At 38.1% G+C, this 24,654-nt stretch overlaps 2 protein-coding genes across 3 annotated transcripts in view; one reads left to right on the forward strand and one right to left on the reverse strand.

The window, feature by feature from the left end:
- The window catches only part of fid (class I SAM-dependent methyltransferase fire dancer), a 67,046-nt gene extending 51,051 nt beyond the window's left edge, over positions 1-15,995 (reverse strand). For both annotated transcript variants that reach the window (XM_087347866.1, XM_022071228.2), the window contains exon 1: positions 15,682-15,995. In XM_087347866.1, coding sequence (XP_087203992.1) covers positions 15,682-15,763 — 82 coding nt within the window. In that variant the 5' untranslated portion in view covers positions 15,764-15,995. The remainder of the gene's footprint in view (positions 1-15,681) is intronic.
- Positions 1-24,654, forward strand: part of LOC110833336 (alpha-N-acetylgalactosaminidase) — a 100,808-nt gene that overhangs the window by 20,491 nt on the left and 55,663 nt on the right. The window lies entirely within an intron of this gene.

Below are 24,654 nucleotides of genomic sequence, written 5' to 3' on the forward strand. Positions count from 1 at the left end.
TCTATATTGGGAAGCCTCCACCCTCATTGTCAGTACACTGTCTACGAACTTATATCTATGACAAAATACAAATCGATTTAATGACACAAAGCAGAATCGAATAATCTCTCAGATGTTCGAGAGATCGCCTGTCGTAAATGCGAGTGTGAGACCTCGCCCCGGATTTAATCCTGAGTCAGATGAGTGTAGTTATTAAGATCCTGTTGTATTAGATATATAATCTACGCCGAGGTTTAGAAATGGTGTCTTCCAATCAGGTTTTCTGACTACAATTTTATATTAATTTCTCCCGTTCCGGCTACATGTCCCGCCTCTACAATTTTATTTCATTTAATCACTTTAATAATATTTGGTAAATATTTTTAAAATGCCGTGACATTATCAATGTAATCGCCAACACCATTTAGAGATTAATAATCATTCAGCGTCTGGGAACAACTCATTGTAGTAATTCGTGCTTCGTAGATTGTTCTGATTTGTTGAATCCCTCCACCGATGTATGGTACACCAATTTTGAAACAATCTTTATTAAATACTCAAAGAAAAACTTAGTTACTACTGCGTTTTGAACATCTCGGCTGTGCTGGTAACTTAAAACAAGACCCGCTACAGAACGGTTATAGTCAATATAATAAATACGCGTGACGTAGGCTGTCTGGTAGGGAAGTGATGTTGTGCGCATGCGTAACCTCCGTATTCCTTGAATGGAGAACATTCTACTTTGGTACAAAGATATTTCTCATTCCTTCCTTATTGCTTTCCGCTGATCCGTTGTTTTGTAGTGTCGTTATTATATATTTGATTTGTCATTATTATTTTATGCATGGAGGGTTATAAATTATTGAGAGCAAAGTTTAGATCAAATTATAACAAGAACGAAAGTTTTCCGTCTGCTAGTAGTGCAGCACGTGACTTCTTAGGGCGCTCAGCAAAAGCGGAGGGCGAGTTTGCTCTTGTATGGAAAGAGATGTACGTATATGTGAAATAAAGGTTTGTAGCAGTATAAAATTATCACTAAGGCAAGTGAGTTGTCCAATGATTAATCTGACTGCATGTGGTGTGAATAGGTTTTTGGACAATTTACAGTATTATGCATATCGTTGCCACTACCAAAAGCTGAATCGAATTCCATCACTAATTTCGTAATCTCTTCAAGTTTTAAGTACGCTATTCTCTAGCTAATTCAGTTCCCAGGATTTTTGTTAATGGGTTTGGAAAATAGATATGATTTAGCAATAAACAGTTTGGAAGTAAATTTATGTTAGGGATAAACTGTTAAAAATAAATTTGTTTTAGGAATAATCACTTCGAAAATAAATTCTTGGTACGAAATACGTATACAGGCATACCTCGCGGGTTCGGTTCCAGACCACCGCAATAAAGCGAGTCACACGAATTTTTTGGTTTCCCAGTGCATATAAAAGTTATGTTTACACTACACTGTAGTCTATTAAGTGTGCAATAGCATTATGTCTAAAAAACAATGCGAGAATTACCAAAATGTGACACAGACACACGAAGTGAGCACATGCTGTTAGAAAAATGGCGCCGATAGACTTGCTCGACGCAGGGTTGCCAACAAACCTTCAATTTGTAAAAAACGCAGTATCTTCGAAGCGAAATAAACGAGGTATGCCTACATGTTAGCAATAAATATATTTGTGAAATATGTTTGTATCAGCAATTGACAACAGAAAGGACAACTAAACATAACATCGCAAAGAACAGATTATACAAATTAACGTACTTAAATTTAGAGTTGTCCCTCCCACTCTTTAAATAATATAAATATATAAGCCCGCAGTCCCGTTGTTATGACACGCTGAAAGTTTGGAACAATTTTAGATTTTTAAAATGGTGTCAGCTCGTATCAGTCGCTATTCCTAATGGATGTGAAGGCAGATCTGAGCCTGAGAGCATTAAGACTCCATTTTTAGTCGATATGATACTGGTGGTATCGATACATGACGACTGAAGCAAAGTGACATGTGATGGTGATGTGGTAGTGTTCATTAACAACACGAAGGACGTATATACTCGTCTGGATAGTACGGAGTGCAGCTATCTTAAAGAGGACATACATACACACTAAATAAACCGAAACATCTAGAAGTGGACAACAAATAAGCTGTACTGCAGAAAACATTTATACAATGGGGTACAATATTATTCTTAAAAGAAGAACTTATGTCTGTGTAATGGCTATAGTGTTCATGTTTTTACAGGTAAATATTTGTTTCAACGCTAATTATATGACACGTATTACACTGAATAGTTAGGAATAATTTTCCTTATATTTTTTAAAATATTTTCCTTGTCGAAATATGTTTGAAATTAAGCTTCTTGGTCTAAATAGTAACGAGGTGTGTATTTTATATAATGTTCTAATTTCTTGCATGGTGAACTGTATTTCAGAACATTAATACCACTGTGTGTGTGTGGGCTTCATGTAAATTAGTGATAAAGATGAACCGATGTAACAGTTTTAAAAATATTTCGACTAATTGTTATGTGGATATCTAACACCAGCTTTCATTGATATCTGTTCGTTGTTTTCTTAAGTGGACCATGCTGACAGACAAAAGGACGGACCCAACCTACCCGTTGTATGTTCATTTTAAACGCACAAAAAATATCGCATTTTATACACTTTAATCGTTTTATAATTGCGTTTGTATTTATAGATAGAGGCAAAAGATTTTGAACTTAATGGTAAGAAGCGTTTCCCAGGTCTAATCTTCTTTTGATTTGCTTGTGGACACAATCCTGATGTGTTCTTTCCAAGAATTTGTACTTTGCCACAATCTGGAAGTAATGGTTTTCTTTGTGTTTCTTTGTAAACGTATTTCCCTGTTGGCTTCTACCGCATTTTGTGTGTTTCTCGTTACGTTATTTATGTTTTTGTCCAACATGTGCTTTTATCCAGCTGAACCTTTGACCTTTACCATAACTTTAGTTTGAAGCTATTTATAATAATCGCACGCATTTTTAAATATATTTCTCTCTCTCACGATATCTATCAGAGACAGGAACAGAATTGAACCCGCTTTCCACCTGAACTGTTTAAACGTAAAAAACACCAATTCAGTTCCCTTCATACTCCTGTATGATGTTCTGTAGGTTCTTCTGCCTGTAGTAGCAGCATTGCTATGGTGTATTGTTATCAAATGTGAGACGGAATTCTAATGACGGAAATGTATTTATGAAGTGTTCATGAAACTTCTTCAGCCCCGATAAGGTGTTTATGACAAGCTGTAGAGGAGAATCTAGGCCGTTTTTGTTCTGAAGTGACGCGTTTAAAAGTGACTTTATGAACAGAAGAGTGGCATATGTTACGATTTCAACATATCCACAACACGAAGTTATGTGTGTATCATGAACTTGTTTACGTATTTATTATTCTTCTTAAGCTATCTGACTGTGTTTCCCATCGCGTCTTCCTTTATTTAATAACAAGATTGGAAAGGTGCAGTCAATCTTAAGTGACCCACAGTCGGTATTTTCTCATTGGCTTTTGAATGCCCCTAGGTCTTCAGTATAACTTAGGTGTGTGCTTAGGTAGTATTTAATACAATTTTAAACGTAGACATTTGACGGAGTTCCATTTGAATGGTAGTTAACTGTACAGGGCTATTCAAAAAGATTGTCGGGGTTTTGTGAATTTTTGTGGCGCAATGCATTAAACATACGACTATTATTATTACACTGGTGGATAGAGAAACTCTCAAAGTTTTGCTCTGTATCGCCCGCCATCCAGTAGTTACGCGTTTGGCCGCCAGGTGCCAGATTTTGTAATATGGCGGCTAACGGTAAGAAGAAGGCTTTTTGTACTCTCGAATATCATCAAAGTCGGTCCGTTACCATTGTCCAGGGGCACTTCCACACGAAATTTGGGCAGGATCAAGTCTTTGTCCTCCCTCTACCTGCGACTATCCTGGATCTGAAGGTACGTATCAGAGCCGCCATTCTAAACATCACCGCTGACACGCTGGGGCATGTGGGAAGAAATGAACTATCGTGTAGATGTCTGCAGATTGACAGAAGGCGCACATATTGAGCATTTATAATGGATGAAGAAAACTTTGAGAGTTTTTCTACACAATAAAACAAGATTGGTATTCCTACCTCAATTGTACTACCTGTAGTGATTTTTTAAAACCCCGACAATCTTTTTGAATAGCCCTGTATATAGAAACAGTCACAGTTCGTAACAGTTATAAATTATTTTGCTTGCATTTCGTTCTGTATTCACCACGCAATGAAATTCTTTAACAAACAGCTGTAAATCACAGATTTCTTGTGCAGCGTGGCGTTTGAGAGAAATTTAATGATTTAGAGGCAGATTTCTTGTGCAGTGTGGCGTTTGAGAGAAGTTTTATGATTTTTAGGATGTAGTAAAATTTATGTCCAACCGATCCGAAAGACAATCGAATTCAGTAGACAAATTTTTGTAAAAAAAAAAACCTGTCTTCTGGGTTATAGCTGCTTCCATCATTAATGCGATGATGGAGGCAGCAGTGGCCTCTGAAATTTTCGTAAACTTCTACCATACTACAATTTTTGTAAGGACCTCCAGTATCAGAACTAAATAGAATCCGTCCAGCATTCTAGAATTGAAACACACGGAGGGACACACGGACAAAATAACTGACAGACAAATTCTGCCCTCTACCATGCACGTGAATAGTGAAACTTCTGGCTCTGAAATAAATTAAAAGTTTACGTAATTAAACCAGTAAGCTCTCTTTCATAAACTGTTATAGGATGATCTTTATTGTCAGCTGCGAAACGTCTTTCGGAATAAAAAAAACAGCAACACGCTCCGAAAACTTGCAGGTTTCTACCCAGCCTGGAAGAATCGCCTAGAAACAAATAATTTTTACTGTTCTTAAGCTCAACTTTTGTCCTTTAAAAATCAATTACCTTATGGAGAGTTTTTATTTACAGATACCCAGTTATCCACACGTTTAAAAAGAAGGGTTTACATTTATATCACTACATTAGCTACGTACTGAACAAATATGAATAAAAATCTTAAAAGATTGCATTCTGTAGTCCGTATTGAATTCTTCCAGTACAATACAAATTGCTTCAGGCCTGTGTTTTCCGACGACGACATATTTCTGAACAGGAATAAGAAGCCCGTTTTTAATTAAGCGAAACCTCTGCCATCACTTGCATTAGTGTCGCTATTGTCACTTTGAGTTAAGCAAATACATGTAATGTAAGCGGCCTGTAGGTAAGTGATGTGCGCATGCTTAATACCACCTGTTCCTGAACAGAGAACATTAGTCTTTTCCGCAAACATAACAAAGACATTTCTCACATGTCTTTGTTGCTTTCCGCTGTTCATTGTATCGTTTCTAATATATTTATAAAGCGAAAACTGATATATTTTACAATACGTCTAGTGTTATAACGTATTACCTATACATTTTATATCAAATCAGTGCAAAGTGCATATCTTTGGTGTGTTGGTAATTCAACACACGACTTCTCAGGCTAATACGTCAAAAATGTTTCCTACTCTCGCAGACAGTAGTTTTAACGGGCTAAATTCACACTACTGCCACCTCTAATGATTGTTCTCTTAGCCCCACTGATATTAAAACACGACAGCCTTAGGAAACACAGATAACCTCAGTGTCCCTTTAGGATTTTCATAGACTTTGCCATCACTAGATCGACTCAGACAAGGTCAGACTTGTAGTGCGAACGTCTCTTCCGTTATGGCTTGACCCATGAAGGATTAGCCTTTGCTTGTTTATAGATCTTATCTAGAGGGTCCTATCTCCTCTAAACATTACTGCATATGACCGATTTTCTCGAATAACGCTGTACTCGCGGTCCCTGGTTAGTGATCACGCAACATAAATACAAGCTATTCTAATTTACTTCGACATTCATAACCAACACTTTGTACATAATAAACATAATTACACAATATTCTATATTGATCTTACCCGGACAAACTGTGAGAAAATGTTTATATTAGTCTCCAATCTAATAACATGTAACAGAACCACAATAAATAAAAAAATAATAATTCTTGCAACTTTCTTCCTATACTACTCAACGCCTAATAATATGCCCATGTCACTCGACGCCAAGTTGTACCTGTGATTGAAACAGCATCGTTAAATGACCTATGTGCTAAATCAAAGACACGTAGAAGTTCGTACCGCGCATGCGTCGCTAAGGCGTGACGTTGGTTTGAGTGGGAAATGTAGCGTTAGTTGATTTCATGAAATGCTCTTAGCTTAACGGCTAACATTCCTTGGAGGTACGGCCGAAGGCCAACATTTACCACCGTTACATTTTATAGTTCGATTTTACTTGTTACAATACATTGAGCAGTGTAAATGGGTGAACAAATCACAATCTGCTATGTTGAATGGTACAATGCCTTGAAGTTTTCTGCCGGAGGGCACTCTAGCAGAAGAGTCGAACGCTCCTCCCGTCAAATCGGGCGGAATCGTACTGAATAAGCTCGTTTCACGGTTGCGTTGTCTAGGAAACACTGTAGCAATAGATCTACATACCTGAGTCAATTAAAATTGAATCTCTGAAAGAAAGTTTAAACATATTAACGTATTTTTAAATATAACTGTTTTATTGTGTTTGATATAAATTACAGAAACTTCATCTGAAGGATCGAGATGTCGACTAGGGGTTTATTCAGATAATCTTGAAATACAAATTAGTATTTTGACGTGATATCTCGTTAGCAGCAAGATAAAGGCTAAAAGTGTTTCGCAGCCGACCTATCGGTCGTTACCTGCATTCAGGAGGGACGAGAAATATATCTCGGCCTTTGTCTTAGTCTTTTTTTCCTTTCCTAATTTATTTCATGCTAATATAATCGTGTCTTGAGGGAGACCATGACTATGTCTCTTCTATAATTTCAGTTAATCTTGTACGTCAATGATTTTATCTTTTCTTCAATGTCAAACAACATCTGCAGTTAAAGCAAAGTCCTGATAACAGTTACGTACCTCTAAGGTAGGGGCTTACAGGGACTTGAATTTGAAACAAATTTTAATGGTATTTAAAAATGCATCACTCTGAGACACGTTGTTAAACATTTGATTTATTTAACGATGTTTCGATAATTCCTTTGGTTCTGTACACCCAAATAAGAAATACCACGCTAGTTTTGAATGAAAAGCTGGGAAGGAATGTTCAAGAAATTTTCTAACTGAGACTTGTACCCGATACCAAGTGTTCGTTTGGACACTCATGGTCACTAGTTAGTTTTTTTTATATATAAATCTAATGCAATTGGAATGAGCGCACATTCTGTTAAAGGGTGAAACCATGCAATAGTACGCCTGTGTTTGTACGCCCCTGTTTCAAGGGACACCTGGTCAGCAGTCTGATCTGAAATCTCTGCAGTTTCGTTGGCCGTAATGTAATTGCGTTCTATGTTAACAAGACGTGAACAATGTAGTAGTGAATTGTGGTCACCCCTGTTTCGAGGATCGAGCCTCTATTTGAAACGAGAGATCGTTCTGTTAACTAGACGTGTAAACGTAACACATACAGTGATAGTGTATCGACTTGGAAGAAACCAGTTCTTCTGCAATAAATACATTCACCCTTTCACTTTTAGGTGAAGGATTTTTCAGAACAACTTGAAAGAAATCTCACATTCAACAAGCCTTGTTGCCTGTCCCAGTTCAGAATTCCTTCCGATACTGTAAATCGGTTTAGACATTTGGAAGGTCTCCTTAGACGGGTGATCAGCCCATCGCAAAACCTCTTCCTGCACAGGATAGCACAAAACACAAACATCCTTGCCTTGAACAGGATTCGAACCTGCGAATCCAGGATCCAAGTGCCCAAAACCTATGCCCCAGACCGTAAGAAATAAAGAGTGACATAGATTTTAATTATTAACATTTGCAACAGGAAACTACATAGCAATACTAATTATTCTTCTCTGAATGTTATTATTCGTTAGTACTGAAGACTATAATCCCATTTGAAGAATGATGTAATGTAGTAAATGTCACAATTAATTTAACCCATAAAAATGCATTGCTGATAATATAACTGTATTTTCATCATTGGGTACAAATCTTCAGTTCGCAATATGCAGACAAGCTGTTGTGTTCTCTGGTCAAATGGAGTAAACCACGTAATGTTGCGTCGTGTAGTCTGGGACAAACTGGCTGACGTTTCAGAGGCGCTTACTACCGCCGTAATCGTTCTTATGACGGAGGCAGTAAGCGTCTCTGAAACGTCAGTTTGTACAAGACTGTACGGCGAAACATTCCAGAAGACAGTAATCATCATGTGTATATTTCCCATCAAATTCTCCGTCGTAACCACATATGTTGATGGTTTGTTGTGAATTATGATAGCCGACCCGTAATGTGGCGTTGTTTCGACACAAAATCAATAGCCTATCCTGTTGCGACAATAATAGTTTCAGTAGTAAGCAACGATTGACGAAAATACTTTGTCACTTAGCTTTTGGTTTTAGGTTATCGTCTTGTAATGAACTCTCTTCGTATGGAAACTTCGAAATTGAGCGACTCAACCTATTTCAGCAGACGAGATAAGAGCGTCTGCCACCTTACAAACAAAAACATAACTTCTGCGTTACAATGGAATCATTTACTAAAAGGGCGGCTTTGCCATGTTTCTCAAACGTTTCTCTCCAATGAGAAGTGTCGAAAGGGCAAACCAAGCTAACTAGAATTTACGATCCCACAGTAATTCTCCGACTACCAGTTCAGAAACAACTGAGTCTTTGTTCGCGGGCCATCTGGGTCCATCGATTCCGTTGGCGGGAACACCACGGTATTTTCCTAGAACTACGTACTATGTGTTCAAGATTATGGCATGATGTATTTTTAACGTTTGTACAGCCTGATATGGAATAAATCTCACAGAATATAAACAGAGGTCTCTGTTAGCCACGCACAGGTGTTGGACCCGGCTCAAGCAAGTCGGCTCCCTGCACGCACGCCGATGTAAAGGAGTTTATATCGTGCAGTAGCACTGACTTTAAATGACCTTGACACGTTTCCGCAAGTAAAGGGTCTTAATCTCCATGGCAAAACATTTGACCCAATTTCTTGCATTATGATTTTACAGGTTAATTAAAAGGAACGCGTTTCTAAAAAACCAGTAGCTCATTCAAGTGCTTTACAGCAGAATAACAAGGCAAATTACGCAAAGTACTGAAGAAAGATACTGCAAAATCAATAAAAAAGGACGGGCCTATTATAAAAGCAAATAAACTTGCATGATTACCTATTACTAAGATAAAGATAACAAAGGAAACAAGGTTAAAAAGTATGTTATAAAACTTTAAGATTTTGGGCAAAAAACGTTTAAAGAAAAAGTAAATTATAAGTAAGATAAGTGTCCATAAACGAAATGAATTTTCTTTCTAAAAACAATAATAAATATGGTATCAAGTTGCCACAACATGGAAGAAAGTGTGAAGATTTATTGTAGCTAATATTTACTCTTCGAAATATCTCATATTTGCCGATGATCTGAAAATTTATCGAGACATAAAGTCTTTTGACTATAAAGCTTTAAAATCTGATGTTGATTCGATGTAGCAGTCGTGTGGCGAAAAGTAAATGGAACTAAACATTCAGAAAACTAAAATTTTATCTTTCACACGTAAGACCAATAGTATAAATTCTAATTAATATGACAGTAATGTTTTAATTTTGCTTTCGAACTGCATAAAATATCTTGGTATTATGTTAGATAGTAAATAGTTTTTCTTTTTTGTTCTTACGTTGATTTTGTGTATTTTCAGGCACTAAGGTTATTTGGATTTGTTAGTTGTCAATTCTTTTATATAATACTTTACGCAGGTCAAAGCTAGGTTATGACTCTTGTTATGGAATCTTACATCGACTGATTCCAATAAAATAGAAAATATGCAAATAAACTTTGCAATTTTGTATTACCGTTTGTCTTCAGTTTTATATTTTACGCAATTATAATATTGAGCCATTTAAATTTTGGAACACTTCATTCCAGACATATTGATGTTTCATTTCTTATTAATGTTTTCAAGGACAAAATAAACTGACATTCCATCATGGACACTGTTGGTATTTGTTTGTCAAAAGTGGGCAAATAAGAGAATTTACCATTTAAAGTGTAAGCAGTGAATTAAGGCATAAATAATTATGAATTAACACCCATTAATAATGAGCAATGTGTTTAAAATGAACACACATCGACCGTGGACATCCAGTGACGTCATTTTGCTGCACATTCGGTAGGCCGTGAATTAAAGTTTCAGTCTTCGGACTGGATAATTCTCTCATTCGATGTTTTTTCCCCATATACTGAAAGAGTCGTTGAATAATTTATACATAAATCTATGGAGGTCTTATATAAGACCTAATGTGTGAACAAACTCCTCTAAGACAGGACTGGTTGTTGACGTAACGTAGCTGGGCCTTATACATTGCCCGTTGACGCACTGATTCTGTCTCTCGCCGCTACAGCGTTAGCTGTCTCCGACTGACGTCACATTCTCCCTCTGTCCAGTGTGCGAACCTCTCAATTATAATCAACTCTCTTCAGGATTATGAGCCTGGGCAGTTCAATAGGTAAAGTGGCTGCCTCTGAGTGGATGGCTAGGATTTCATCCCCGACAGGGACAAGAATTTTTATCTTCCCCTCCCTGTCCAGATCTGTCCTGTTATCCAATGGATGCAGTAGATAAAGCAGCCGGCGTTATTATTGTCCGGTTAAAAATTCACAGAGCTGTTTCTCTACTTTCCATACGTCATCATGGCGTGATATTTAAGCACGGGGAAATTTATTATATGTGTGCAGGATTATATAATGATTAATACAAGTAACAAATTGTGTGTAGCGAAGGGGTGGAGAGGTATAGTGGTCACTCAGCATGGAACGTCACAGAGAATGCAAACATGCATATGGCGGTGATATGTCATTTCACTTTGTCAACAGACATACATGTGATCATCATGTTATTACTGCTGCAAACAGACAGAAATATTACATTATCACTTTAGAAAGATGTATCTGTCCTCAGTACCGAAGTTCTCATATTTAACTCTAATATTCGTCTATAAAGAACGTAAATTGAAGATTGTTTCACAAAGTTGCCATCCTGATAATTTCAATTTCATATAAAGTTGCCTTTTGAAAGCTGCCGTCTTAAAAATGTATTCTCGCAAAAAATTAGGTACGATACCACTTGAGAAAGGACTTCCTAAATTTAAAAATAAAATACTAAACACGGGAAATGCCGTCCCCGAGAAACTAAGTACATTTTATAATCATACAAAACTTATAAACCATCAAAAGTAGGCCCATATCAATATATACAATCTACATTAAATTTATTTGATTAATTTTATGAAAAAGTATTTCGATTAAGTCCTTATACTATATATATTAACGTATAATTTTTTTGTAAAAATATATAAGTCTAACATAAATAATGTATCTATTCTTTACCTTAAGCAAATTTTACCCCTACATAGTCATTAAAGGTAATATAAATTAATTATAATGTTCCGTACACATTTCCCATAAGATAATCTACGTGGGTGAAAAAGTATATATATATATATATATATATATATATATATATATAAGGAGACAATTTTAATATTCTTTACTGTTTAATGCCCCGTGGTAATTATATGTACTGCCTGTTTTAACGATCAGTAACTCTGATTTTGTACTCAAGGGTTTATTTTAATTCTCACCGTAAACTGCACTGTGAATAGCATTAATACGCAGCTTTCGAAATTTTCACATAAAATTCAGCTGTAACGAAGCTCTCCCCCGTGCTAACATCAAAATTTCATCAAATACCGGCCTCTAAGAGTTAATGTCCAGATTCAAAACAATTTTCTTTTAAATGGTTAATTATTCAGCTATGTCCTCCCTTCGCTCTACAAACCAGTTGTGGGTATTGGCCGCCTCCTTTTCCGAGGTTTCCTAGTCTTTGAAATGTGCGTTTGTGAGTAGTGAGTGACAAACCCACTGACTCTGCACAATTTCTACCTAATCCTGATTTTTGTCTGCTAGAGCCACCTAGTAGTGAATCAAGAGAGACTTGGGTGAGAAATAACCGCTGAATTTTGCTTACGAAACACCTCGTTCATGCTCGTAACGTTCTTTTACATGCCGTAAATCTACGAAGGAAGTTGTGCTACGCAGTTTTATCACTCTTAAAAAAATCCATCGACCTCGGCTGGGTTTGAATCCGCGAACCTCTTGTCCGGTGGCGAGGCGAGTACGCTAACCCACCGACGGTGACATTGAGCTATATTGTAGCACTAAATAAAGAGTTTGATATCAGTACTAGATTATGTAAATTCAAAACTGTGTGGAAAAGTGAGAAGAATGTTCTCTGGGACACTAAGGAAAAAGCTGTCCACAAATTCATTAATAAGGTTACTGCGCTGCCAACTCAGACAGCCTGAGGTTTACGACATGGGCAGTTCTTGTGGCTAGATGCGACTAGTTGGCTATAACAACAGTGTAACTTTCCAACCGAACTGAAAATATTTTATGTTAATACAGTAATATGACTGTTTATAATGAAATGGTTGAAAGGAGGAATGATAATTTTTAGTAGCGAAAGAATATTTTACAAATATCACGCTAAAGGCAGAAGATCCTATGTGGAAAGTTGTTCAGAGGTTTTAGGAAAATAATTTAGCGTTTATTTTACAAATATTAAATCAAAATAAGCTTTGGTATTGTTTGTAGGAACCACTTCTTTTAAACTTTCTAAAAGAAACTATAAGAATTACTTTTGTTGAGTAAAATATTTTGATACGAGATAAAATATGTAAGATAAGGCTGGAAAAAATTGCGTAATTTGAAGTTTCATAATTTTTACTCTTTAAAAAATAATATCTGGCTATGGTGAACAGATCAAGGTTTACATGGGCGGAGCATATAGCACGCAAGATAGGGCTTAAGAATCGGCCACGATTTTTTATTTTCCTTCCTTTGCAATTCACTATTAATATTCTTCGTCTCAATCAATGGCAAACAACAGCTGCAGTCGATATGGGAGCGTTACATAAGTAAATTAGCAAGTATGGTCCGTACGTTTGTATGTTGCCGCCTTGACCGCATTCTTGAACAAAAAATTGTCTTGGCAACATTCATGAAATTGAAAACAAGTTTAAGTAATATATATAGATCAAATGTTATAAAACACATATGTAATTCTGATCATTAAATGTATCAAGGGATATTTAGGTACGGAGTTTCTTCAACGTGGATGACAAATGGCGTGAAAAATGAAATCCCTTTATTGAAACGAAACTCTCAGCATCTTACAGCTGACAGCTTATGATATTTTCACCATAATTGCTGACTTAACCTGAATCATCTGTTTATATTTTCACCGGTTTATGTATCTTATAATTTGACCTAGTGTAATTTAATGAAAATAAATTTATCTGTCGTGGTAAATGTTAATCCTTCAGCCTGAACGGAATTCACGAACTGTGAGTGTCAGAACAAAGCATCGTACTGAGAATTTCTGGACCTAATAATCAGCAAATACGTCGAGGTAAAATAAAGTCACACAATAAATACCTTTATAATTTGTACCCTTCACCATTTTGATCCATATTAGTGTAATCAAATATAAGAACACGGTAAATGTAACACACACGCGAGACATGATAACGCATATAAAACTGTGGTCGCGAAATGTAAAGAGATGCTACTGGAGAGACCAAGGCATAGTTGGTAGAATAATATTAAAATTTATCTCAAAGAAACAGGTTGTGGACTATATTCAACTGATTGTTGTAGAGTTATGTGGTGGACTTTTGTTAACACGGTTATGAAACTTGGTGTTTCATGAAGGGTTTGAAACTTTTTGGACAGCTGAGCAATTATCAACTTCTGAATTAATGTCTGGTTCTGTGGACATAGTTAGGTAATAAATTAAAGTACGTGTTTTATTTTAACACTGTAATAATGGAGAAGCTGTTTTAAGGGACGATGAAATCGTTCTTGCAGGGCTTGACACACAAGAGTTCCTCCCTGTACACGTAGGCAACCCAGCACACAAAGCACGGTAGAATAAAATCGATGTCGCAGTCGTTTCCAGCCGGGCGATTACTTCGTCCATGAATGAGGCTAGTAATGCCAGCACGTTGCAGCGAGACCTCAAGCGAATTCAGCGAAGCATGTTGCATTGCACTTGACCTTAATTTGATATTAATGATCCAAATATAATGATGGTCTATGATAATTAATAAAGTGAAACGATGTGACGCCTAAAATTTTAAATCACGTGTTGTGGTTTGGTAGCAAGACCCATTGCATTATAAATGTCAGTATGGTATAGGGACTGAACAAATTTTATTACTAACTAGTACTATGGTTAGTGGTTATACTTTCGAAGGGACAGATGAATAGTATGATAGGACCTTAAAATAGTTAACACCTGGAAAGCTTAATAATTTACATTTTGAAGATTTATTAAATTACTAAAACAGACCACGGCAAGATAATTATTCGTAAGTTCTTTTACACACCCTGGAAAGGGACAATGCATTTGAATGTTTGAACAATTTAGTTTAAAGTAATCCGTTAACTGTTACCCAAGTTGAAACCTCTGTGGTAGGCGACATTACCTGGGTGTTAGCTGTCTGGGTCTTTTACTTTCTATTGTATCTGATGCAAATTTATCTCTTCAGACGATGGGATGTCGTTAAATCATGAATCAGTAAAACTTATCAACTCTGAATTTAGCAGCGGAAAGCAGAACGTCACATTTTAATTTTCTCTGACACTACAGAAGTTATATTTTAGTAATTTCAAGCATTATTAGTTTTATGGTCACTTATTTTCAATTTAAACTACCTTTGTTCAATTAATTAAATTTAATCAAAAGTAATATTAAATAAACAATGAACCGTCCGTGTTTATTGCGTCATCTGTTATAAACGCCGTTATCTTAAAATACGCCGTCAAATATTACAAACTAACAACGATGTTATTGAATAATTTGTATCATTTTCTATTTCAAAATTCATTATCAATAGGGCGTAGCGCCACCTAACGGCTTTGTGTGTTCACTTTCATGACGTCAGTAATTACTTTAAAGTAGCAATCCGTAGACATATATCATATCCATATACTTTTCTTAAAAGTGTATTATATAATTAAAGATATTGAAACGTACACTTTAGTTACAAAAAAACAAACTGTTGACTTCTGCAGCACTTTATACAAATTTAGTGATTTTTTTTCTGGTCGTAATACTTTACCACTTGAGTGCGACCGGGGCGTGACGCTGACCACTCACCCCAATCTAGCGCCGAGGTTAAGAATGAGTCGGAGCTATATCCCCTCCCCCCGAGCGCCTACATGGCGGGATAGCTAGAAACCTTACCACTTGAGTCACAAGATAGCTTTTATATTAATCATCATTAAATGGCTGCTAATTACTACATTAAGAATAAACAATATTATATTTTATCTGTCCGAAAACTCTAGAAGTTGTCAATTTTAGATCGCCTTTGGTCGCGTTTAGAGATCTACGCAAAAATATTGTGACTGCCACTAGAAACACCTGCGTATTATAAAAGTGTGTAGACCTCAAAGTTGCTAGTTGATATGACAAGAAGCCGGATTCTAGCACAGACACCTGGTGTAGAGATTACAATGACACCTTACCTTGTTTACTGGAACTCTGGCTGCAGCAGAAGCTCAGTGCTAGTAGGAGGATGGTCAAGATGGAATCGCGTAGTCCCCACATTCACATTGTAGTCGCAGTTCTCACTCTCGGTATCACAGGTGCAATCCGATTCATGGCTGAAAATTCGATGGGTTCCCATAACTCGTCTCGTCCACAGTGAACACGTACTTGCTTCTTATTCTTCTTTGTGCCTTCTTATCTTTTTATCCGACCAGTAGCACGACTTCGAGACTACCTTGTTGACTTCAGCCCGACAGTAGCCGCTCTGCCATCATTCCGTTTCATTAACTGTAGGCAACCAACCCTTGCTCGCTGGACGTCGCCACTATACGGCGTCGGCGCAGAAACTGTATGACGCCATCAGAGAGCACCACCGTCGCAGACAATTGAACGACACGGGGCGTGAAATTTGTACAACCCCCCCCCCCTCCAAATTTTTTCGGCCTTGCAGTTCGGTTAACTAGCAGTGCGGGAGTGAAATTAGTGTCTTTGGGAAATTATTTTTTTATGGAGATTAGAACACTGGAAACTGCCCATGGAAAATAAAAATAAAATTTATTAATATATTCTAATGATATTTATTAACAAACTACGTGGTATGATAAAGTAACGAATGTTAAACAGTAACGTAAAATGTAAAATATAACATGAACGGAATTTTAGTCCAACTGCTGCTGATCACATACCACAGTGAAACTTATCTACAATTTTTATTTTATTACCTAGTGACATGACCTTAAAATATTTCTTTCTTTGTCACTTTTACGTTACGTTTAGATTCCACAATTCCGTCTAAATGCAATATCATAAAGAGTAAAATACGGGAGAGCGTAACATAACAGCGCAAGCTAGACTGAGACCTCGGGTAACACGCAGTTTTATATGAGATAATTCCGGTACGTCTTTTTAATGAAAAAAAATTAAGTCTTTCAGCACTGTTGGTTATATTGAAGGGCTTAACTGCTGCATGCAGCTTGTCACACGAAGAGGGGGTAAAAGACGCGGGTGGTGACAGATACATCGACCCATATATACAGCTGTAAAGGGCTGATTAGTCGTCCAAAGAGTCCTAACAAATGTCTAGCTAGATAAAGTAACCTCTCATGTGTGAGGAGACCAAGGTCCGTCAAGGAAATTAGTGCAGAGATGATGATGATAAATTATCTCCATTTATAATGGAGTTACATGAAGATAAGAAAGCCTTAATGAATATTATGTCCTATTTGTGAACATTAAACATTTTTCAACGGATTAAAAGGGGTGTATAATTAAGTATTTTTTTAAAGCTACTTAAATTGTGCCCTTTTATTTTAAGACTTGTGAGATTTCGTGGTAAACTGATGAAAATTTTGACGCCTACATAATATGCACTGGTCTGTGAAGTTGATTCTTATTTCTTGTGTCGGCACTGCGTACAGCAGAATTAGAATGGGAAATTAAGGAGAGTCGCTTAAATAATTGTAGCACAAAGATAAAGTCTCTGTCTAAGCTCCACTCTGTTGTAAAGCTAAACGATTTTCAAACCTCGGCAGTAATTAGAGATGACCAGTAAGGATTACGCTTCGGTCGTTTTATATCCAAGGTTCGGATTTTACAGGAGGATCCGTGGGCCTCAGAGAAGGTAAAGCGAAATTTCTAACGCCAATGCACTGTATTTTATCACAGAACATAAAGGGATAATGTTAAAACGAATCTGAGGGAAGGAAAGTTGTAAGGCTGTGATGTAGATCCAATTGAAGGTATTTTGTTGTGTATAATCATAACGATCCGATATGTAGATAGTTACTTGAACATCTGATAAACTATCTAATTTTGAGCCCTTTTAACGGTCAGCTTGCACCACTGCCCCCGTATTTTTTACCCGCAATCATTTTCTTTTAAAAACACGAGAGTTATGGACCGCATGACGAATTCTGTTGTAGTCTGACAGAAGTTTACCAACGAAGATGGCTGTCTTCTGGGTTGTTGCACCTTATAGCTGATAGAAGTTTACAGACGTTTCAGAAGTCCTTGCTGCCTCCATCATCAGAGCGATGGATACTCACCGTTGTATAAAAATCAAATCCTACCGAATCCTTGTTTGTATTTCTCTTTAAAGAGGAGGTTAATTCCCGACATATTGTTCATTTTTGTTACGAACTTAGTTAGCCATGGATTCGAGTCAGGCATATAGAGTGTATTTCATCTTTGAATGGACTGTATCTCGACGCTGCAGTTCTGAAGAGCTTACAGAATTTAACCATTTCCCTACGACAAGGCGAGGCTGTTTTTATGTTCAGATAACCGAGATTAAACTATTGAATTTACTTACGCAAAGGTGAAACAATATACATATAACGAGATGTAATTTTCTTCTCTAATTATGCATGTAATCATACATTTGTTCTTTCTTCAAGTTACTAGCATTTCAGAATTACAGCGTATTTTCCGCGAGTCAACACTCAGCTGACAGACTTTTCTTTGAACATGTTACAACTTCAGTTTTCCAACATGTTTTAATTATAATGTTGACCCATGTTTTAATTGCCCATTCCTAATTATTCAAGACACGTATGTGACAAACGTGCAGTAAAACGTACATACACTTCAACACTGTCCACTGACCGGTCACTTGATTTTTGCTGTTACTCTGGACTCAAAATTTAAAGAATGATTACTTAATGGACGTGTTCAATTCTGATTACAGTAAACGCCCGGAATAAAAATCTGTTTCAACTGAAGTAATAAATGAATCGGCTCTGTTCCAGAGGCAGTCTTCAGCTGCCAAGAAATATTGTAACCACTGTTAACAATCCTTGCAGAAAACCGACAAGGAAAGATTTCACCTTTACTGCGTGGCTCCAAGTTACAATTACAGCGTTGATAGATTTGCTACGGTGCAAGTTCTGAACTGTCTTCACACTCGCTTTGCCTCTGCTGTTCGTTTGCAACGCTTCGATTTTTATATGACTTTGAAGCGTCCTTTTTGGTGCCTGCTAACATGGTTTTTAGTATCTGTATCAGATCGCTTATAAATGAGTCAGACGTCACCTACAGCCCCTGACAGGTAGTCCACCTCTGTGACGCGAAGACGATACACCAACAACAGACAAATTGTTTTATTTATTCTTATCTTTATTTTATCGAAAATTTGACTGTTCCTTCGAGAGTTTAGATTTCAAAAAATTAAGAGAGCTTTGTTAACTCTTGATTTGTCTCTGACTTCCGTTTCGTGACGCGGTCACGATGAATGTGAGTCCACAGCTTATGGCTGGAGAAACTTCGGTTGGAGTCCATGAGTCGGCCGCATTGCGTGGGAAGCCATTGTTCCCAACTTTACTCTGTCATTCCAACCCGCTCTCGATTATCGCTACTGGCAAGGCCGATTACGAGTGGGCGAGTTGTCTGTGGGCCTCGCAAGAAATTGTGTAGTTAAATTTCTGTCAAAAGAATTTACATAGAACATTGATTACATTGCAGATACAAGAAAAGGGCAAAGAGTAGGCGACTGTCGTACAAAATTTTAGATGAGGAAATGTGTTTCAAATGGATTTCAACTAAAATTCATTGTCTGGTCCTCCGAAATATTTCGAAGAATGCATGGTCCAATAACAGAAATTTAAGAATATTTTACTAGGTGTAGGAGATTTAGTGGAAGAGACCGCTGGGGAGACCTAGACGTAGATGGAAGGATAATCTCAGGCGGAATCTATGGGAGATAGGAGTTGAAGGAAACTGGATTTTGTTGGCCCAGGACAGGGTCCGGTGGAGGGCTTTAGTTAGTTCGGTGATGAACCTTCGGGTTCGTAAGCCATCTAGTTAGTTAATTATATGAAGTTTGAGGTCCTCACGGCAGTGTCGCTGTCGATGTTGGTCTTCTGGATAATAACAACGTGTATAATTGTGGATAACGGCATAATGGTCAAAACAAATGAATGTATAATTTTATTCTGTAAACGCTTAGAGACGATACCGCTTGGAAGAAGCGCACGTAGAATAGGGTAGCATGCTAATTGCTGCCCTATTATATGAATGCTAAAGAAATGGAAAGTTTAAAGTTTTGACTGCATTAAACAGGTTAGGGATAGACAGGCACGTGTGTAAACGGTAATGAATTTTTGGATTACATAAACACGGAGAATTACTTAACTGGTTATTAAGTACAGGGTATACACAAAAGAATGGTGCGGTTTCAAAAGTTAATAAAAAATTATTTCTTAACTTACACGGACACAACATACACCGTCAGTGGCGGCAACTGTCCACGTTTCTCATGCTTACTGCGTGGCCGCGGGGCCAGTTTCAAAGATGGCGTTGCAGCAGGAGAAGGCTTTCTGTGTGCTCCGTTTTGAGGTGTCCCTTGGCCACCCCGTTCGCCGAATCTTACACCGTGCGATTTCTTTCTTTCGGAGTTCGTTAAAGACAGCGTTTATGTACCACCATTGCCCACGTCCATCCATTAACTTCGTGATCGGATAACGCATGCACTGCAGGCCATTAAACCGGACATGCTACACCAGGTCTGGGATGAGTTTGATTACCGTGTGGATGTGTGTCGTGTGACCCAGGGTGCACACATTGAAGGATTGTAATTAACGCATGAGAAACTTGGAAAGTTGCCGCCGCTGACGGTGTATGTTGTGCCCGTGTAAGGAGAAAAATAAATTTTTTATTAACTTTTGAAACCGCACCATTCTTTCGTATACAAGTGCGATCGGAAAGTTTCAAGACTGCGCGTATAAAAACCCGTACACTTATCTCAGGTATTAAATTCATCCATCACCCTCGAAGTAGTTCCCCTGGGAGTGAAGACAACGATCCCAGCGCCGCTGCCAAGCCTGGAAGCATCCCTGGAAATCTTTCTTTGTCAGCCTGTCAAGCACCATCTGCGATTCTGCCTGAATCTCTTCTATCGTCTCAAATCTCCTTCCCTTTAGCTGAATTTTCATCTTTGGGAAGAGGAAGAAGTCACACGGAGCTAAGGAGGGTGCGGGATGACGGCCATGGTGTTTGAGGCCAAAAACTGCCGAACTTTGAGGGCGGTGTGCGCTGGCGCGTTGTCATGATGCAGCAGCCAGTTGTGGTTGCGCCACTTTGACGGCCGCTTTCGTCCTTTAGAATCAGCTGACAGGTCCCATAGCCTATCCCAACAATGTCGCACAAGTCGTTGATGGTACGACGTTGATCTTCGTGAATGGCCTGCTGAATCTTCGTAACATTTTCGGGCGTTGTGCTCGAAGATGGTCGTCCAGAACGCTCGTCATCATCGACAGAGGTTCGGCCATTTTTAAAACGTGAATGCCACACAAAAGTTTGTGCACGACCCATTGCGGACTCCCCAAATGCTTGCTTTAGCATTTCATAGGTTTCCGTAGCCGTTTTGGCGAGTCTTTGGCAAGAGATTCAGGCAGAATCGCAGATGGTACTTGACAGGCTGACAAAGAAAGATTTCCAGGGATGCTTTCAGGCTTGGCAGCGGCGCTGGGATCGTTGTCTTCACTCCCAGGGGAACTACTTCGAGGGTGATGGATGAATTTAATACCTGAGATAAGTGTACGGGTTTTTATACGCGCAGTCTGGAAACCTTCCGATCGCACCTCGTATACCCTGTATTATCTCGTCAAGAATTAATTACTGCAATATCGACATTTTCACTGCCATCAGAATAATAAATCCAATATGTCTGCAGGATAATATCGGGTATTTCCTGAAATTACAACAAAGCCGCCTCCTTTCTCATCCTTTGTAGTTAATTCTTCATGAATCACCCCATTAAGGGAAATGATCTAGATAGGTTGTCTCATAGATGATTTAGCTTCGTTATCTGTTTTTATATCCTTTAACGTTTTACAATTATATTAGTGTTCCCTAGGTGGATTATTTGTTTTTATTTATATTTCTTCATTTATTTTGCTCTGTGTTAATATTGTTTCTATTTTGGGTTTGCCTGTACTTGGCAGTTACATTTAATACTGTACATGTATAAGTTTAGTTAATCTCTTTTTGTAATATTTTTCATTATTATTTCACTATTATTGTATATATTATCAGTGTTTGCCTGTTATTGGCTTCTTGCTGTTGGCAAATACGTAAATAAATTAATTGAATTGAATTGAATTATCTGACGTTATATATTCGGACCCACTGACGTTGTCGCCAAATAAACCGTTAATAATCACAATGTGTCAAAAGGCTTATTTTACTTCATAACCTAAATTTCTGCTTTATATTTTTAAAGACATGTAAACAGAGCTTTAGACTACATAACAACAATAGTTCTGTCGCATTTCTCCCTTTAACCACTCAGCCGGACGCTTAATTGTGATTTGCTCTGCATGACATTTTGAATAACGCACCATGTCAGGGTCTTTAAACGCCATATTTCCAAAACACTTACCCATGTTTATTCTTTGTTATTCTCCACTCTTCGCTGTCTTTCGTGTTCCGTGTAGTATATCGATGTTTGTCAGCGGTTTTCATGTGCTCCATTTTCCTCTGCAGTTAAGCGTATTTAGATGAATCAGACCCACGTTCTACCAAATGTCTAAAAGGACTGACACCATCAGAAAAACAGTAATTAAGAATCGGAAGTGACCAGAGATTCTAATATAAGAGATCCTTGCTGCCATCATCGTGAGGGTTATAATAGATTCTTTTGGTGGTGCCTGACTGCATGCAGCAAAACCCTTCTTGAGAATCGAACGTTACGCTCGGCTAGAAAATAAATTTCCCATCTGTTATGGAACCCAAAGGTTCATTAACGTGTTCACGAGAGCCCGCCAAGGGCCAAAGTAATCCAATCCATAACTCCAACCCTATTTACTAAAGATACAGTTTAATGTTATCCTCCGATCTACGCTCCCAGCTCCTCCGAGTGCACAGTTTCCTTCCGTATTCCCAGTCACTTTCCAAGCTACGGTTTCAAAGAAACGCACATCACCTTCGTGTGGAGGCTCGCCTGATCTGAATGCGTTTGAAAGCTGATCCAGTCATGCCCATAGTAAAGAACAGTTACTGACGATTTCTGGCGTTGTACAGAAGCCTCTTCAATTAATGGAGAAGTCAACTCATAAATCATTGAGTACAGGCTTGAATCGATTTCCGTCCCTTTTGCCACAAGCCACGGAGCTGTGTGGGCGTTGTGACGTCACATATCCAGGATGCGTTCCACTGTGGGCATGGCGCCAAAGTAGCACGTCATCGGATGGGTACAGTAGAATTTTTGCCAATGGGGGTGGGAGATTCGTTTTACGTCATATGGCGCCTGTGTGTGTGAATGAGAAAAGCGTTGCCTAGCAACCGCTGCGGTTCAGAGTTCCGCGTCACGATGTCCAGCCTCTGAAATGTAATTCACTTTCACATTTTATCAATTGCTGCATTACTACAGCACGTTTGTACCATTTGTGACCGTTTATGGTCCCCAAAATTTGACTCTAGAAAGATCGTGAAGAAAGCGGCCGTGGCCTACTTTATGACAGGCTGCTATGCAAAGTGAGAATGATTTATTCTTAGATTATTTAACGATGATGTTTCAGTTTTCAAAGTTTTGATTGATCATGTCTATTAGTGGTTATCTGGATTGTGTGTGACAGCGTTACCAACATGGCGGTATAACGCATCGCCTCCATCTTGCATGTTTCTCCGCAATGTTGGTAACGGTATCAGAACCTGAAATGCTACGTTCGAAATATTCATTGCCGTGTAAATAGCGCGATGTGTGGTCGAATTCGTAAACAGGCTTAGTTATTCGTAGAGACTTTCGAGTTAGGTTAGGTTATTATGCGTTAATTGCACGAAGGGCATAGCGAGAACGAATTATGGTTTGGTAATGTGTGTCCAGGACCGCCACGGTGGTCTAGCGGTTAGAACGCTAGCCTTATAATCCTGGGGTCCCGGGTTCGATTCCCGGCGGTGCCCGAATTTATAACTTGTGTTGGGCAAGGCCGTGGTCTAGGCAACGCGGAGGTTTCCTCCGGGGGCTTCCCCGGTTTCTCCGTGGCATCCCAACAATTACTCCATTCACACACAGAAGAAGGCAATGGCAAACCACTTCTGGATCATCTGCCAAGAACGTATATGAACAGGTCCCAGTCCGAGAAAAGGATGGAATGATCCTGTTCATATGGACCTGTCGTCAGACAGAACACTAAATAATAATAATATAATAATAATAATGTCTGTCCAGTCGATTATACTCGAGAACCATTGGACAGATTTGGATGAAATTTTATATGGAGGTTTTGCTATACTGAATGACCTTAAAAACTTATTTCGAATATCCTACGAGCGGTGATGACAAAATGACGGATGCGGAAAGTCTGAGGCAGACATTCAGGTGCTGCGATCTGGTGGTCAAAGCAACAAGGCGGATGCAATACCTCTAAATGCAAGTTGCAAAGGACGCACGAGGAAAAATGTGCATTCCGGCATCGTATACAATTTCTAGCTTGTTTAAAATTGATACAGTACTTGTACGTTGGCTGGCTATACCGCACGCATGTATGAAACACTAAATGGTACAGAATTTTGGTTATTAAACTTCGTAAAGTGGTTACAGATAACGATATGAACAGGAGATAGTTTACAGCATTAAGATAACTGTAATTTACTTGTAGGGGGGAGTGAGTACTGTAAAAATTATAGAAGAAAATTACATTCTGTAAACTTAGCCCCTTAATTAACTATTTTGTTTGTGTGGATAATTTTACTTTCTTAATCATGTCTCCCGTTTGTAAATGGCCTGTATGTTCTCGGTAAACATACATTTCATTTTGTAAGCACAGACTTGGCTTACTTCTTATGAACTAAACTGATGCATAATGCAACATTGTCCAATTACATTTATTGTGAAGTTCCATTCATGAAATATCAAATTATTGCTAACGATGTAACATTAACTTTAATATTGTATTCTTTCTTCGCCTAGGTCTACCAAGTTGTCTGTTACTTTCAGGTTTTCCGACTTATGCGTT

Source organism: Zootermopsis nevadensis, unplaced genomic scaffold, assembly GCF_977971745.1.
Source record: "Zootermopsis nevadensis isolate Lab colony 2312 unplaced genomic scaffold, Znev_1.0 Znev_ptg000012l, whole genome shotgun sequence".
In the NCBI taxonomy this organism is placed as follows: Eukaryota; Metazoa; Arthropoda; class Insecta; order Blattodea; family Termopsidae; genus Zootermopsis; species Zootermopsis nevadensis.